Source organism: Sprattus sprattus (assembly GCF_963457725.1).
Source record: "Sprattus sprattus genome assembly, chromosome: 3".
In the NCBI taxonomy this organism is placed as follows: domain Eukaryota; kingdom Metazoa; phylum Chordata; class Actinopteri; order Clupeiformes; family Clupeidae; genus Sprattus; species Sprattus sprattus.
Genome location: NC_137922.1, coordinates 40,269,812 through 40,289,077, shown reverse-complemented (window position 1 = coordinate 40,289,077; position 19,266 = coordinate 40,269,812). Strand labels below are relative to the sequence as shown.

The 19,266-nt window shown below is 43.9% G+C and overlaps 1 protein-coding gene across 1 annotated transcript in view; it reads right to left on the bottom strand.

Moving 5' to 3' along the window:
• Positions 1-8,486, bottom strand: part of myo1d (myosin 1D) — a gene marked incomplete at its 3' end in the record, with an annotated part of 80,605 nt that extends 72,119 nt beyond the window's left edge. Inside the window, exon 1 of the mRNA XM_080834902.1 lies at positions 8,131-8,486. Coding sequence (XP_080691028.1) covers positions 8,131-8,225 — 95 coding nt within the window. The 5' untranslated portion in view covers positions 8,226-8,486. The remainder of the gene's footprint in view (positions 1-8,130) is intronic.
• Positions 8,487-19,266: the final 10,780 nt, after the last annotated feature.

Sequence of the window (19,266 nt, the reverse complement as noted above, 5' to 3'; positions counted from 1 at the left end):
GATCCTCAATTATCCCAGTCAAGCAACCACCCTCACTACACCAGCCACAGCTTAGCACAAGGCATGCTGGGTATGACCCCACTGAAAACAACGTTATGCTCCTCTGATAAACACATTTTATGGTCTTTCTACACACCCAGTGCAGCAATACTATTCAATGATGACTGTTGACTCTCCATGGTGTACCCTTGTCTTACAATGGCGGAGTAACTAATGGTTAACGAATGGCAATAGGTGTGGTGATTGTTTAAAGAGTAACTTTAGAGGAAGAGACTTTTCCCCTTTGATAAGCACATAAAATGGTTGTCTTGTAGTTAATAAAACACCCTTCCAGCATGAATGTTGAAGGAGGTCCAAATGTGACAAGTTGCAGAAGGACAACATGGAAAAGGCTTGTAGGCGTTGTGTCATTTTTCACTCCTGAGTAGTCAGACAGCCTTTGAACCTCATCCCACTGCAGCCTGACGCCCGCGCCCCCTCTCTCTAACACGTGGGCCCGCCTGCCTCGACCTCAGTCTCCTCACACATCTGGGAGTTGCATTATGGGATTTTCTGCCAACATCATGCGCTCGTTGAAGCGCTAAACAGGAGCTCCCCGCCGCCGTGGGTGACAGGGCTCTAAAAGCTTAGCACTCCCACCGTCCCGCAGCCAAACAGACAAATCAATCTTCCTCCGGGGCGGATAGGGGCTGTCTGCTGGCTTCTGAACTTGCAGCTGGCCCAAGCTCTTCTCAGTTAGTCTCACTCCTGTCCTATGGTCCCACACTCTCACTTTCTCTCTTTCTATTTCTTTCTCTCTGCCACTCCCTCCCTCTCAGCCTCTTTCTCTCTCCAGTGACTCTTAGCCGGCCAAGCCAGGAAATACATTAGCAATGCAACGTGTTGGAAGAACAACCTCTGCTTGTCTTTCAAGTGGCTATACTAAATAACATGAGCTGGAAGGAAGACGAGGGAGTACAGACATGCAAGGCTAGTCTCCTTTGAACTCCCAACAGTTGATGTTGATAGTTTGAAGGTCACAAACCCAAGTTGTGACTACCCATTATCATTCCCAAACATGCAGAAGTGTTGCACGATGCGCATGACTTGAGTTACAGCGATCGCAAAGGTCCTCCGCCACAATAGCAGCATGCTAGCTTCAAAAAATCAAGGGAAATGGGAGCCAGGTGTGAGCACCTCGTCTCGCCCTGAGAGCCGACATTGATGGTTGTGTTATTTCACTCCGGCTTCTTCCGAGCCAACCATTGTCTGTCGGAGATCAGAGACGCTTTTGTGTCTGCCACACCCGCCAAGGGCTGGGATGAAGGCCTGACAAGAAAAAGAAAGAAGAGCTTGCTTTCTTTTTTTTGCCTCTCCTGTTTGTTTGGTACTCAGGTTCTGTTTCAGAATCCAATAAAAATGCCTGAAGGGGGATCTGGTGTTGGAGCAGGGGTCTAAGGCCTGCGGTCGGGCCCGTTCTCACTTTAGCACGTCACCCCAAAGCTGACCCAAAGGCTGTAGAAAGAAACAGATGTGATGATGGACCAGAAACAGATGTGATGATGTTCCAGCCAAAGAGAGAGAGAGAGAGAGGGATGAGGAAAGTGAAAATACACACAGAAAAAGACAGAAATGACGAGGCCTTCCAACAAACGCAGACATTACTCAGCAAGCTATTTGAGGAAAACTCTCCAGTTTCTATCAGGGTGAAAAGAGGGCAGGGACAAGCTCAAAAACAGACTGAGAGGGGATAGAGGGGCGGGCAGGCGGCCTGAAAAAAGAGGGACAGAAGCCACATGGATTGGGATGGGGAGTGTACTTAACCCAAAGGAAAGAACCAGAAGCAGCGGTATAACTGTAGATGGACACAGGTGAAAAGCAAAGGATTGTGTAGGAGGAGAGTGAGTCACTGGATGAGTGAGGGCTTTCCCACCTGACCCCGCTCCTTCCCCCGCTGCTTCTGACATAGAGAAGAAGAAAAGAAAAAAAGCGGGAACTGAGCCTGAGTGATATCATGGGCGCTCAGTACACAGCCTGACTCATAGTACTCACAGTAGCTGACTAATGTTCCTGGAAGCGCACCACAGAAAGCCTCTCTCTGTCTGCCTGGTCCTTATCAACCTGTCTCAAATGTCCTGGCAACAGATCCCTGTTGAAATCTAAATAAGCAGCAGCACATGCGTGGTGTCTCAAATCACAGAGCTGGGATGCCTGGGCGAATGAGTCATCAGATAACAAGTGAGAGCCCATTTGTGTTATGTGAGCACAAACCCAGATAGGGGGGAATCACATCACCTAGCACGCCAGATGTTATCACAGGGACCATAGCAGAGAAGGTGGGTTAGCCAGGGCTATGCCAGGCAGATGTGTTTCCCTCCCCACCCTCAGCTCCACTGGTCTCCAGGGAGTTCGCACAAAATGGGCAGGGAAAGAAACTGTCCTTCTGGACCCAGAGTCACCATGCAACGTGAAAATCAACCAATAATCAAACAATAATCAACTTAACTGTGAAAGAACTGAGGGGGAGTGAGGGATCGGCCTGAGTCGTAAAAATTCTACACAGGCCATAAACATGGAACGAGTGTGAGGACAGAGGGAGAAAGGGAGAGTGAGAGAGAGAGAGAGTGAGACGCATGATTCGTGCCTTCTCTGGTCGACCTGTGACTGCCTGCCAATGCACACAGTCCACAAATGAGACGTCTGTGAGGCACTGCGCTTATTTTGGGGGGGAAAAGAGAGGGGGGGGGGGAGAAAATGAGAGATAGAGAGAAAAAGAGAGAGAGAGAGGGCCTAAGGAGTTCTGCCCTGTTTATGAAGGGGTGGTAATGTGTTTCAGATTACAGGGGGTTGTATGGAAATTCTTGTGGCGAGACTGGCCCTTTGGTGAGAGAGAGAGAGAGTGAAAGAGTGAAGAGAGAGAGAGAGAGAGAGAGAGAGAGAGAGAGAGAGAGAGAGAGAGAGAGAGAGAGAGAGAGAGCATGACAGGGAGAGAGAGTGAACAAGCCATTTTGGTGGAAAAAAAATCTAATTCCAGTGCAGCCTTGCAGGAGCAGAGACATATTTTGACCATTACATCTTCCTGTAGGAGTTTTCTTTTTCCTCTGTCTCGCCGCTAATGAGGCCAGTTCAGGAGCTGGTACCAGGCAGCACGTAGAACAGCACGGCAGGCAGCAGGCAGGGGAGCGGGAGGGGAGGAGCGGTGGAAGACGGTCGTGTTGGAGGGGAGTGGACCTCAAGTGCAGGGCCCGCACGGCACAGAGGAGCGTTTCCTCCTCCTGTGACCACCACCACGCTTTCTTCCATCTCAGTCGAGGGTGTTGCTGAGGTCAGCCTCTACACAGCTGAGAGGCTACAACCATATGAGCCAGATACATACAAAACAAAACAATGAGGCCGTGCTAAAGCCAGCCCTTTTTTCTTTTCTTTTTTTCTCTTTTTTTTTAAGGGAAGAGAGAGCATGCTAATGTGGACCAATCATCTGAAAACTAGCATGAGGTCTGTGAGTTTAAGATAATGTAGGCTACAGAAACACATACACAGAAACGTAAAAAGAGGAGAAAAAAACTCCAAGAGTCCATCTAAGAATAAATTCCTCTTTAAATATGTTTTTCCTCAGCTGACCACAGAGAGACAGAAACAGAGAGAGTCAGGGAGAGAAGAAGAGAGAGGTACATAGAGAGAGAGAGAGCAAGACGGCATAAATGCTTTAATAAAGGCCAGCTAGCGATCTGATCCTCACAGGGAGCAGCCGGCATGTAAAAAGAACAAGTCCTCTTCTCTTCTTTTCTTTCTCGTTTAATTTTAGCCAGGGGGAAGAAGCCGTGTCTGCTGTGAGGACAGAGTGTTCCCGCTCCGTTTGTTTTTATTAGGGGAGGAACAAAGACTGGAACTATGGGGAGACCGGGCCAGCCACAGCTATGCCATGCCACCAGGCTCCAGGGAGAGCATGGAGCTCCACGCATCAAGGGGAGCAGTGGGAGCGAGGATGACCCACAGCAGGGCCCACACGCTGGGCTACCCCAACGATGCTTGACCCGGGAGGGCCCCTCGGCAAGTACTCAAGTGGATGAAAATATGATACGAGATATGAGAACAGCTCCCCGATGAAAACAGGCCCTTTGTCTTCGTGCTGGATAATTCCACTTGAGGCCATCCCTTTGGGAACTGTGTCAAACACAAGCAGAGGCAAGGTTCCTTCCTTTCTCAGAAGGATTATTGCGTTCCACCCACCCCCCACCCTGCTGGGAGAGGAAGTGTAAAACTTGTTGACCTCACGCAGCCTCTGCATTTGTGCACCTGAGGCTCGCATCCTGACGTAGCTGTAGCCGCGGGAGAGTCGGGTTGCCTGGAGATGCAGCGGAGAGGTAGCTCACAGAAGCATCCGCGAACACCTGAGACAGGAGGCGCTTTTGCGCGTGTCTGCTTTTAAAGCCACCACTCATATGGGTGGGACAGCATCAGGTTCCATAGCCACTTCATGTCAGTTTGTACCTTAAGATACTGTGAAACGTGAGCCGACAGGCCAGGCCGGGTCAACGCGGAGGGAACACTCACACAGAGGCTGAATGACTTCTGTCACACACAGACACTTACATGGACAGATGCGCAGAAATTGGACCCCACGTGAGACCCAGTTTTTTCCCCCGGAAAGCGTCATAAACCTTGACTTTTGGTCTTCATCCAGAGCATCTGATTGCACTCCACGGCATTAGAGATAAAGCTCTCTGATTGATAGTTGGGCAACAGCCCTGATAAACTGTCTCTGACACGCTGTAAAGTCAGCGACCCCGGTACTTAACTCTGTCTGATGTAGCAACTTAAGGCCTGCAAGGCAAATCAGGGCAGAAACATAAATTAATCTTTGATTGTATCTAGCCACAGGGAACCACTACATACTGAACTCAGAGTGCAAAAGAACACAGTTATAACAACACCATGATCGATGCAATTATTAACCATTTTTGTCAATTGACCCATTTAGTTTTAGGCCTCTTCCAACAGAAATAAGAATTGAAATTGAGCTCTGATCATCTCTACTGACAGATGGTACCCTAACCTTTTATGACTTGTTTCTGACCTTTGAGGAATAGAGGCATGGAAGCCTTAAGGCCCGAACGCAAGCCCTTGAAGAACCCAAAGCAGCTGTAGGAGACAGGCATGGAAGCCTTATGGCCGAAGGAGATCCACAGGAAGAAAGCAGCTAGCTCTGCTAGCCATGCATGCCACAAGGCCTCATTCTTTACGATGGCATCCTTCCTGAATTCTCCCCTTGAGAAGACATCTTGGGTCAGAGTTTAAAACAATAAAAAATGAAGAAAAAAAAATAAGCATGACAGATGTTGTGTGTGACTTTGCAGTCTAGTTTGTTTCAGAATCATATCCTGCAGAGGAACACTGCATTCTTCTGTAGACAGCATGAGCAGAGAAGGCAGACTGGGCTGCAGATACGCTGAGGTGGTAATCAGCTATTTCATCTGGAGTGTTCGAGACGCCGTTGGTAGGAATCTGGAGAATGCCCCTGATGTGTAATTGTTTTTTGGAAGGGGAGGGATGGAGTGAGGGAGGGCCTATTGGACTGGGTAAGCAGAAGGCTTCCTGAGGTCCTTGGGGCAGACACAACAACACTGCCATATAAAGGCATCGATTGAGTTGCATAGCCCTGGAGGTTGCCCGCACATCCTCATAGACACTGGGAAATGGGGGCATGGGAATTAAGAAGTAAGGAAGAAAGAGAGAGGGAGAGAGAAAGATGAGAGTTGAAGATTATGTCAATATTCTTTGGCTCATAAGTTGTGTCATTCTCATTGTTCTGTGAGTACAACAAATGTAGACTCTTGACCAACCCTAGATGACATCTCACAGTTTCCATCTTGATATTCCCTCCAAAAATAAGAGACTGGATTCCTGGTGGTTTATATTTAGAATGTTCCTTGGCAGTGCACTTCCAAACCAATGGTCTAACCTCAAGTTAAATGCAGCAAATGTCCTCAAGATAACCAGCTGTGGCAGAAAAGGACAAAAAGGGAGTTCCACTCAAATCAAAACTGTAGATAGCCTTATTATTTAGGACCAGAAGGTCAAAGCTTTAAAAGGACTATAGTCCGCAATACCAGACCTCATATCTGTCACTATAAAAGGATATCAAATTCTAACACTCATAAGGACACAGGGCACACCTGGTCCTCTTCATCCCCCTCCTCTCTCATTCTCTCTCTCTTTCTCTCTCCCTTTTTCTCTCTCTCTGTCTGCACACATGTGGAGTGAGGAGGAAAGCAGGAAGTGCCTCTGCTCACACCCTCTGCAAATAACAGTCTGCGCACGCCATGTCCGGCCCAGCCTGCTCTGAAAACAAGAGGAGGCCCATCGACCCGCCAGGAGCCAAGGAACAGCTACAATACAACACACATACACACAATAACAACACAACACACACACACACACACACACACACACTCTAACACACATACACACAACACCTGTCCCCACATTTCTCACATAGGAGACCCTGCCTGCTACTGATATCAGGCTGTTAAACTCTATTATCTCACCACACAGCCACATAGCTGTCGATACCCTTCCACGCCAACAGTGACCATCAAGGCTGTCAAGGGATCATTTGTGGGATAAATGGCGCTTTTAGAGCCCCCTGTTAGCGAAGCAAACAACATGCGATCCTTTTATGTAAAACAAACACTATTTTCAGAGGGCAATAATGATGTCGTAAACAGTAGAGCAAGGACTCATATGCTGCATATGAATCTGGATTGGACCCGTTCCAAAGGCAACACTCCCCTCCAGAAGACCGTTTCAGAAAGAAAAGACAGATAGGCAGAGGGCTGTTGGGATGTCTTCCATTTGAGTTTGGTGATTTGTGCTGACATGACAGTCTGGCTCCCAGATCGCCCCGCAGCCCTCCCTATGATTCGGATGGGAACAGAGCCCTGACTAGCACAGAAGTAATGTCACCCGAATCCCATCAACTTGACCTGTGTGTGTGTATTTCTACACAAGCACAAAAACAAAGTGGTACTGTTGCATTTTTCCATATGTGGACACCAAAATAAATACTTGTGTAAAGTTCTTCAAAGTTCATGACAGATCATGTGAAGCACCCCAAAGTTTACTTTATGTATCAAAACAGGGTCTATCTGACAAGCAGTTCAATAAACACAAATCACAATTATATATATATTAGCCACCTTCAAGCTCTTATATTTGAAAAGGTGAGGTGTGAGGTATTGAGCTGTAAGTATTAGTCTCCCAGGCAGTTACTGTCATATCAAAGCAAGTAATTCATTAACAGCTGGGCAATGAGGAAATGCAAGCCAGGGGCAGCCAGCACAAAAGAACTTCCCAGAGTAAAACTTGTTCCTATTGTGAAAAAGAGGGAGAGGAGTACACAGGAAATTCCATAACAACTTACAGACGCTCAGGACTCGGGCCTGACAGGTGCAAAGGAGCATAACATATTTAGCTCTGAACTATATAACCTGACCAAAAAAGGGAAAAAAATGATGGCACATCCTTTCTCATGACTATGTATCATGCGTGCATGATTCACCACTGGTCTGGTTTTGTAGTGTCAATTTCAGTTCAAATACACCTACACCTGGCTCCTGAGCGGCCATGCACATTTTACTCGCGCATGACAAACAAAGACTCATTTGAATTCTCTTGAACTCTTTTGTCACCCTTACAAGCATCGTAAATTCGAGATGTTCCGTAATGCTATCCACCGGTCCGGCGATTGTTTTGTCTTGGGTGGAGCACCTCGCTGGCTCTTAAAATTACCGGTCTGACAGAGAAGGGAATGGCTGCCGACACATCGATCTACCCGGACAACATGTTCATTGTCAATTTAGAAAAGTAGGCTATAAGGTGATCTCACTGCAAAGCCAAAATATGAGTGAGTCTAATATCAGGATCATCACGTTCCTAAAAGTTAGGCCTATACAAATAGGTAAACAATTGGAAACCCTCCACAGGTGAATGTCTTTAGGAAAATTCATGAAATGTCCCCGCATTTAATGGACAATCAACTAGTTATGTTATTTCTTAAAAAAACGCGGGACGGTCTTCCCTGGATACATGCTGCCTCTGTCAACGTTGCGACTCGTTCAAGCAGGAGGGTGAATGACCGTGGTTACCTACCTGAGCTTGAGGTTAGCCATAAATTCTTCCATGGACACGTTGTCCAGCAGAACAAAATCCGCCTTCCCGAACTCCAAACTTTCGTGTTCAGCCATGATGTGTTTAACTAAGAGTTGCTTTACAAGACGATAGAAACTATGGTTGATGAAAACGAAAACTTTGGTAGACTTATTTGGACTACTTTGCTGCTAAACAAAAGATAAACAATAGCCCGAGCCCCAGCTGTTCAGTATATCTACGTTATGCTGGCATATTTGATGGTTAACCAAAGTTTTTCCGCATTGTCCTGACAGTTGTAGAGAGCCACCGCGAAAACAGGCTAGAAAATGTTCATATATTTTCTCATGTTGCAGTGAATTGGCTTGAAAATAGAAACGGGTGTTCTAGACAAACTGAACAAGCTGATAGCTACCGGTTGCGCCCTCGTATTAATTACTAGCGAGATGTGTGAGAAGCAACTTGCTGCTTCAAGCGAACACCACAATGTTGTAGTCCGTTAAGTCAAACGCCTCTCCATAACCCTTTCCCTGAATTACTTCTGTCTCAGAGAGCATACAGTAGCCTATGTTACGACGAATAATATCCTAACCCGACTCGCCCATGCCCCTCCTCTTTCGGTCTGGCCCGGTGCAGTTGTACCGCTCGCCTCCATCTGTAGGCTACTCAGTGTTGCCAACTTAGCGACTTTGTCTCTATATCTGGCGACTTTTCAGACCCCCTTGGCGACTTTTTTAGCAAAAAGCGACTAGCGACAAATCTAGCGACTTTTTTTGTTTGTCATTTGGTGGATTTTTGTGTTGACAAAGCACTGAAAAAGCATCTCACATATCCTGTTCTGCAGTTCATGTTACAACTGATCTCACGAGAGCTGAGAACATCGAGGGCTGTCATGGTCTCCTCTCCACTCACATAGCGCAGTCTGACGAAATAACAGCAACATATTAGAACTTTGTATTCGCGGGAGAAATATTAGTGTTACCCCGTCAGAATTGCATATTGTGCGCATCCGCAGCTTATTTACATATTATGCAAATTAGTTGATTACGTCATCTAGCGACTTCTGGCGACTTTTCAGAGAGCTTACAGCTACTTTCCTCACAGAAAAGTTGGCAACACTGAGGCTACTTCCCACAGTAGGCTATACAGCCGCAATAATACAACTTCAAAGTGGTACAGGTGTGGTGATAAAATAGCGATTATTGTGATATGGTTGTTTTCAGGAACTCGAAGTTTTCTTGGCCAGATGACTCCTTGTTGACCATACAAGGCAAGCGTGTACGTTTTTATTTAGTTTGTGCGTCAGTTCACTGTTTAAAATTCAAGGCATTTTATAGGATAATGTTTTGACAAAGAGACAATACTCCCAAAAAGGCATATGCCGAGGCAAAGATGTGGATCCAATCGTAACTGTGGATTCATGTGTAGCCTGCAGAAAGTGGCTTAACGACGGTACGCTGTCTTTTCCTAACATTTAGAATTTAACTTGGGGGGGGGGGGGGGGGGGGTGCCTTAACCATCTTTTACTGTGCTTCCATGGCTGAAGTATCGGTTCCTGCTACTTACCATCCCTGCCACTTACAGTAACTTAGGCTACTATCTGATCAACGGAGAGCAAAACCACCACCTTGTGTCAGACTTAGGTAATACACTTCTAAAAGGTCACAACGCTCAAAAACAAAATGATAAAACAGCTTAGTTCGGAACTTTTAATGTAAAAAAAAAAATGCAGAACATCCAATCACTCACAAAGCAAACAATATACAAAGATATTGAGGACACATGTAGGCTACTGGAGACAACTGAAGTTTGCGTATAGGGCTTTTCTTTGTTTCTCCGTGGTTTACTCTGAATTTAAAGGAAGCTGTTAACTGCTAATTTTTAGAAATAGGCTAATAATTGCCACCCGCAGGTTGTAGCCACCTCTTTGGAACTATGTGCACAGGTAAGATGTACGTGTATTAACACAATTTATAAAATGATCACCTTTTCAGAAAAGTGGAAAAAAAGTCAAGTGCAAGACAACCAAACTATATCATGCGTTATTCTAATTTCTTCTGAATCAGCAAGGAACCACCAAATGTGATGGTATTTGATGCAGAGTTTGCCCAGGACTGACCGGTAACGTGAGTCACATAAACCTGAGCACCTTTTCGGAGGGTCGTCATGTATGTGTTAAGACTTCCGACGGAGGCAGGGCTCTTGACAGCTGAATGTGAGACAGTAACCCAGTAACCGTTGATGACCAGCCACAAGTTGGTTGCATTGCCGCTATTCCCGGACTGACTAGAGAAATAGAACTGGTAGACACCGGAGACAGGCACTTGAAAAACGCCAGTTTTTTTGTTGAAGGCCTTACCCTCATTAACCAGCACTTTACTGAAAATTATGCGGTTCACCTTTCCCATCAGACTCCCCGGATACGAGGCGAAGAAGTGGATGATTTGTTTTTTAACTGTTAAAGATAAATAGACAGACATGTGAGATGTATGACATGCTTTTCACCATAAATCTTAATGCAGTAGCTTTATTACACTAAGATAATAATAATCAATTGCTTACTTTTCCGACGCTTTGCTGCGCAACTGTAAGTGATCTTGTCCCTGCTAACACAGTACTGATTGCTTCCGCATCTTCCACACACAAGAGTGTTAACATCTAAGAAGAGAACATGCAGAGCATTGTGATGGAGATAGGGGCACCGAGAAACAACAGATTGTCTATTAGGCCTTTGAATGGATCTTACCTGCACAGTACGCCAGATGACACGCTGTCGGTTTGACAAATCTGTAGACATAATAGTTACCGCGGCAGGCTTTGACCTGGATGGGGTTGGATTTGAAAGCGCAGCACTTCTTCTTCCAGTGTCCGCATACTTTTCGAGTAACAACGTTGTCGCGTATCTTTGGGTGGGGCTGGGTCAGCCAGAGCGGTGCGTGGGTGCCGCAATGATTCGCCTTGATGCACGTCTCTGGCATCTGGATGCTCCTGCCCCGGTAGTAGAGGCGATACCATCCATGCCACTTAACCTGACGATCACACTTGACGCTCTTAGTGGTGTAGTTGCTGGCTCTCCAGGCCTGGTCCAGTATTTTGTAACGGTAGCAAGGGTCAAAGTTGGGAATGCTGTCACCTTCGGCGTCATCATCATCCTCCCCGTTCAACCAAAGTTGCGCCGGAGATAACCGTTGAGGACGGGTACCTGTGAATGTCCACAAGGGCGGTCAGACCTTTATTTTTTTTACGCATTGATCCATGTGTATTACAATGCATGCAACCATACTCTGATTTACTGTATTGTATTAACTAATTGATCATCAAGATATGAATGTAGGCTGACCTTCTGTCAACGAGGTCACATTTTCATCAATTGTCAGCATCTGTAAAAAAAAAAAAATAAAAAAAAAACTATTATATCGTTTACAGGCCTATATTAATATACATTGTTTTAAACTAGTGTTTATTAATATATATATATTATACTAAATTAATTGTTTCTACAGTTTCTACATTTATGTAACGCATTTTATGCTTACATTAACTTGTAAGGTTCCTCTGCCAGTGATGCTTTATCAATAATTGACTGGTAACTCATGTTGATAAATGGCTTACCTGGTCTATGGCATCTTGTTTCTGTTTTAATACGGCTTGTTCACATTTCAGGCTCTCCATTTCCTGTGCAATCACATACCCACACCCAAATGCATGTTTAGAGCAGAAGAGCAAGTCATTTATTTGCAAATGGACCAAAGTAAAATGGTTGAATTATGAAATAAAAGCAGTGTCTGTTCCAAACTGGTAAATCTTAGCTCAAAGGCAAAAATAAATGTATTTGTTCACCAAGTACATCATGTAAAGAGGTGTTATTCGTGTGTGTAAACATGTTGCAATGTTTGATATACAAGTTTAACTTGAAAGAAAAACAAAAACGAGGCAAGCGGACAATTATCACGCTACCTTCTGCAGTGAAGATAGTTGTTTCCATAATGGGTGATCCCCATTTTCTCGAATTTCCATTTCATACTGCAGAGAAATAGCAGCATAAAATTGTGAATTCATAATCTGAAGTATGAAAACACCTTTCCTTTCAAATTATTATTTCATGTATTTAATATTTTCATTCTAATGGCAGGCAACTAAATATGTTAATATTCAATATGATTAGGTTTCAATTAAGTAGATTAGTTCAACTTTATTCTTTTTTTTTTCTTTTGAGGCTCAGTGGCTCATTTGTAAAAGCTCCCCCATAATTAATAATTTATTTATTAGCAGCAAATGAGCATTACGTTTTTAGAGAAAGGGCTCTGGGGAAGGCAAATCCATCAGAACACAAACCATCTGATCATGAAAATCAAGAGGACAAGGTACGAGAGTACATTTTAAAGGAATTAAAGGCTGCCAGTCTACTACCACTGCATCCCTAGTAACCATATGGAGATAATATACATTTATAGGTGAGAGTTTTGCATAGTGGATTCCCTATGGTGAATGAATATCGGAGAAACTCGTACTCACATGGCCTCTGAGATCCTGAGTGCTTACTATGCTGACGAACAGCACCAGTAGCCCTGAGACATACAGCACCACCATCTAGAGGGAGTGAAAAGTACCCAAATATCTTGAACTAAAACATCTACTTTGAAGTTTACCACAATTATTATTTAGCTATTGTACAGTGTGTACAACTATATGGTACTCAGGTTGAAAGGTCACTTTCTCTTATGAAGCAACAACTTACCTTTCCTTCTGAAGTGGACCATGCAGGGCAAAAAAAAGAGCGCGTCCGGGATTTCAACTCTTTATACCCCTGAATGAGTGGGCATGGCATAACAGACACGCAGGGCTTAATGGTTTAGTTTTCACACCATCCTTCTCTCCTTGCACCTCTCTGGGTGATGAAGCTTAGGGTTATGAGTTTGGGTGTTACTTCTGTTAGTTTTCACGTACAACATGCAAACGTGGACATGAAATGTTGCCACTGGCCGTTATGAACATGTCCAGTAAGCATATTGCTAACACTAAGTTGTTAAGTGCTGCACTTATTTTCCCCTGTGAGGGTATGGCATGCACTGAGTATTGTAAACTCTTGTATTGGTAAGACAACGCCATGTTTCAGAGTGACACCTCTGGCCTGAGGCAGAGAGACCATGGGGAGAAGTTAAAATGGCTTCTAATGAGTATTTGCATTAACAGAGACTGCCACAGAAGGTTACGACGGCCAGACTCCCGCTGTGGCCGCTGTGGTAGACCATGTTTTCATGGTTTTTCATTAGAACCTTCAGGATGGAGAACAAGTACGAAATCTGTTTGCCTTGTGTACTGTAATACTGCATATCAATAGAATATAGTGTGCTCACAGTATTTGTATTTTGCAGGACTGAAAGAGAACCACACTGTGGAGGAAGAAAACACACTTTCAATATTTTTTTTAAATCAAAGTAGCCTTTTCCAGAAGATATAAAGGTTTTTTTGTATACAATATTATGTCAATACAATCTAGTGTTTGGTGGAACAGGAGTCTGAAATTGTAAATATGGGTTGTGAGAACAACGGTATTGCTGTTTTATGTTTTACTATGAAAAATGTAGGCCTACACTGATACATTTTACGAAAGGAGAAATGGCTCAAACTGAGTCATTGTCATTCATATGGTGTGTTTCGATGATTGTGTTTTCAATTTTGCACTTCTGTGTGCTGTAAATGCTTTGTAGTGTGCAGCAAATGCTTAGTTGTGTGTACTAAATGAATGTATGTGTGTGTGTTTTGAAAATATGGCTGTGTGTACCAAATGAAAACACGAGTTCCATTTTGTGAACAGTTAAGAGATTTGATAGCAAAGAGTCATCTTGCAAAGGGAGTGTCAGGTTTAGCGTTTTGTGTGTGAGGTTTTCAGTTTTCTGTGTGCAGTTTGTTGTGCTGTGTTCATCACTATAAGTACTGGGAAAAAAAAATATTCATGTAGATTTGGACAACTGCAGAGCTGAGAAGCTGGAGGACTTGATGTTTTTATATGCAAGGAAATTGTGTACGCTAATAACCAATAACCCTAAAACTTTGACACAGAGAACCATGAAAAAATAATATCTCCTCAGGACCAATTAGCCTTCATAAGAACACTGAGACTGAGAACACCTCATGAATAAATAATGATGTTTATAGAAACTGACAAATCACACACACATGTAAGGCAGGATTGAAGAAACTGGAGGAAGAAGCTGCATGTCTCAGCGGACCCAGTTATCTATAATACTGCTGACATGATTCCCCCATACAGTATGTATGACATCACTGGAGTGTTTAATCATAAATAACCCACAGGTTCTTTACCACTTCAAACCAAATGAAGATGGCCATGTGATGCTCTAGAAAATGTGTGATGAAAGATAAGACACATTTCTACGTGCCATTTCTGTGAGCAAGAAAGATCTCTGTTTGTTACTTTTGCGATTAGGAAAAAATCCTTAATTTAATAACATTATTACTGTTTCGACTCCATATTCACTACTAAGTTATGTGTTGAGTGTTTGGCAGTAGATTCAGGAGTGAATATGTAGTGAAAAAAGGAGGCTCTCAGAATGACTGCGAGGTGGATGCAAGTGGGTTTGCATGATCTTGACACTATTAGCTCTCGCTCATGTAGCCTGCTGGGCAGCTCTGTGAAAATAATTCTGCTTCTTTTCACTCTTATTAGCTCTCTTTCTCGCTCTCTCTGTCTCACACACACACACACACACACACACGCACACACAAAGAGAGCGAATTTTCATGTCTGTGCTTCATGTCACAGCAGACCTTGTAATCTATAGTAATGCTGACATAATTCCCCCCTAAATGATGTATGTTGTAAATTATGTATGTTATGTATGTATGATATCACTAGAGTCTTTAATAAATAACCAACAATTTATATCTGTAACCACTATTTAAATGGCAATGAAGATGGCTACATTTTGCTGTAACAATTGAAGAAAGATGGATTACAGTAAAACAATAATAAATAAAAAAGATCCCATACACTATTTTTCAAATTCAGCCAATTTCTCCACACGGTCCCCTAGCTGTTGGTTCAGTGTCTAAAAAGTGTGTTCATACACAGTCCTGACTCTGTAAATGGGAAACAACCAAGTGCAGTCCTAAAGCAGCTTTTGAAAATGTCATCCATTTGAAATGTATCACACAAAGCTTACGCTTAGATTAACTTGACCTTTTTTGCTTGCCTAAGTATTAACTGGGGCCCAAAACCACACACTCTCACTCACACATGCCCACAGTTACACACACGGAGGGTAGACAGCTTGTGATGACAGCACGAGTGTGAGATACTGAGGCAACAGAGGAACAACAGTTTTCAGTTAACTCTTCACAGACCACATAGATTTAACTGCACAAAAACACTTTAAAAAGCCTCAAATGTTTTTGTTCTGAAGACCGTGCTTCGAACAGGAGGCTCACTGCAGCAGTTTTGTGGTTGCTTATTAACATCGCCGCAGGGGGGGGGGGAATGCAGAGAAAATTGTTTTTGAAAAATGACCTTCTCAAGTGGATATGACAGTGTCGCTCCGTAGATTAATGAGAGATTGCTCTCTCCAGATGGTTGTGTGATATCACTCGTGGCCTGCATAAGAAAAGCACATGCAATAATAGAAAATGACCACAAGATGGTAGCATTGATGGTGTTTAGATTGACAGCAAAGGTCTGTTCGACTGGTGAGTCAAAGGCCAATAATGTGTCCTTGTACACAGCTCTGGCTTAAAGGACTAAAATGAGATCACAACCTACACAAGGTGACAAATCAGTGTAATATCACTCTGTAATCAAACCAACGTGGGTATTCTGAACACCAAGTTTACGATTCAGTCTAAAACCGGTGCTTAGGGAAGGTTGGCATAAATGTTGGCATATGAGGTATGAGGTAGGTCTCCAAAAACAAGATCTAAGGTGAATTTTCGTTTCTGAGCAGCCTGCTGTTTTGCCATTGGTTTGAATGTGTGCTTTTAATATCTGTATTTGCATGCTAGATGTCCTTCATGAGTGAAACATTGGATTGAGACCTCATTCTCCATGTTTCATGTTCAAAGAGCAGCCAGTATCTGCCCTGTGGCTCAGAAACTAATTAAAAATGTAGGTCTGTCTAGTTTAGTTCAGATTGATTTGACAGGAGCTGACAAAAATACATGAATTAAGTAATAACAGCCAGAGTAGGGGACAGTTCCATGTATAGAATGAATGAACACCCCCCCAAAAACATCCATTGTATTCGGGGGAAAGATTTAAGCAGCGTTATAACTGAATTTATTAATTTAACACATAAAAAAAGATTCAAAAGCAAACAAACTGAATTCCCCAATTCAAATCAACTGAGAAAAATGTTTTACGGGTGGTTGAAAGCACCCTCCCCATGTACCCTAACAGTCACCCACTGTCATCCCCCCTCGAAGCAGCTGACTTTTCCACTGCATAACTCCTCCTCTCTCCTCTCAGCTATAATAGGCAATGTGTCTTTATGGGAGGGGAGGGGGGTGGGGGTGTTTGTTTGGGGGGAGTGTGTAGCGTGTGTGGGTGTTTGTGTGGGCAGTCACTGGTAGTCCACTAGAGTGGGCTGCATCATAGCCGCGCAGCGCCTCTCCTCTCTCTCCTAGCTACATGGCTAGTTGCACATGAGAGGCTGAACATACGCTGCTGAGAGGACAGTGATGAGCTTTGGCTCGGTGGGGCACTCTGGTGGAAGGAGCCCATCTGTGTAACGGGCCTGCATTCCCCTCAGCGGTTAAGGCATGGATACACACCTGCCCCCTGTGAACCAACCACACAACTGCTCATGAATGTGTGTGTGCGTCTGTGTGTGTGTGTGTGTGTGTTTATGTGCATGGAGAGATGATAAATATATACGGGAGCACAGCCGAGGAAGAGTGAGACAGACAGAGTCAAAAGTACCCAGACGTGAATAAAAAGAAAGGAACAGATGTACCTCTAGGGTCTCTATGAGAGACACTGTTTAGTAAGTGACTTTATCTCATTAGAGACCTGGACCCTTCATCAATCCACTGTTAAACCCCAAACACAGTCAGTGTGGTCTCAGAGACACTGTGCAGCCTTACTAGGCCTGGTCCTGAAACACTACCCAGCGATCGGCTGTAAAGGGAGTAGGCCAGCTCTAAAGCAGAGATGTCTCCACGTCTGATGTCAGTCAGGAGCTTAGTCAGCAAAGCGAAGCACGTGGTGTGTGAAGGCACCCCAGTTTGGTCAGCCTGGCAGTAAACACAAGCTATAGCCTGCGTGCTGTGTATGTGTCATGCCTGACCAAGTTCTGTAGGTCACCTACTTTAAGGTCACCCACATACAGGAATACATATAACTCTTTAGGTAAACATGGCTTGTTTTGCATCAATCACCTACTTTAAGGTCACCCACATACAGGAATACATATAACTCTTTAGGTAAACATGGCGTGTTTTGCATCAATCTTTACAATACTTTATACCTCACACATCAATCTTTACAATACTTTATACCTCACACACACATGCAAGGTTTGAATTTATGTTAACATCACTAGCTCATCTTTAACTGTAAGTGTTTCTACTGATAAACATAATTCTGTAAAATGGGTTGAACAGTCAAAGGTGCAAAGTCTGCAAACAGGAAGTGGCAGTTAGTCTTTGACAGGTTTATGGCATGTTTCTGTGGCCAGCTGACATACATGGATGTGGAAAGCAGGGCAGCACGTCTGCCATTTATTATGACAACAGGTTCGCTGTTATATAACCTTTTTTACAACGGAGAGCTCTCAGAGGCTGTTTGACATTATTTCAGCTCTCCGGACATTATCTACAGTATCTTGGCCTGTGGTTCCCCAGCCTTTTCATGGCAGGCCCCCCACTCACACCAACACCACTGTGCAAAGATTGAGGCGCTCATATAGCATATTACCTGATTTACATAAATAAATAAAAAACAGATGCCTGTCAGCTGTTACGTAGCTTTCCTTAAACATTGTTTCAACAATTGAACAGCCAACATTTTCCGTTTAGTTTCATCAATCATTTTTATCAGAGCTTTTGTTTAATGGATCAAATCTGTAAAATATATTTTTTTTATGATTGCTTATGTAATGTTCCATTCTTTGGACAGGTTCCTGTTGGGTGCATGTCCGTTGCAATAATACTTAGGCTAGCTTTCCTTTTTTAACTTACAGGCTAAATGTTTTTTTTATTATATAAGTAAAAGGAAGCTACAAACTCGTCACCAAATAGGCTCGTTGCAGTCTACTATGCTAATTGAGCACCACCATACTTAATTTCACCAATAGTTGATTGTGTAGGCCTCTTGTTCTAAATCCCCCTGCCCCCCCCCCCCCCTGGAGCTCTGCAACTCTCTAACCCCATTGGGAACCAGTGACACTGGCACTGATAACTGTATAGGTTTTTCCATTCACACACACTCAACACCCTCTCTCGCTGTTTACTTCCAGCTACTGTGGCCTCTGCCTCAGTGGGCTCTCGCCCAATACTTAACTACCCAGCCTGCACCTGTTCTACACCCCTCCCTCCCCCACCTTCCTAGAACCCTTCCCTATCTCCACAGTCTCCAAGGATACCCCAGTATCACTGTACGTGGAGGGTGACTAATAGCCATAGCCAGTGGACTGAAAGAGGGCAATGACAGGACCAGATGACTTACCCCGGGGGGGGGGGGGGGGGTCATTCTGAGAAAACCAGGAGGCAACTGAAGTCCAAGCAATACTGACAGAATACTGCTACAGCAGAAGTGTCATCATATTAGTCCCTCCATAGAACATCAGAGCTGATATCATTTTACATGCTACCATACACAGACCTCATATCCCCATAAGTACTAGATCATGACAGATCACTCTTGTTTTTAAAACACCAGATAAAATCACTTAGATTCACTTGGAAATGTTTATTTACACATCATCAACACTTGGAAAATAGATTCACTTTTTTGAACAAAAATAAGAACAACATTTTGTGTGTTACACACACAAAAAAACAACAACAGTCAATCCTCTGGAATTCTGAACAGGAGTAAAACGTGCATGGTCCACACTTAGAACAGTGACATTTAGGCTCTCTCTAGGAGAAGGCACATAAGGAGACAGATAGATGAAAGGCCCA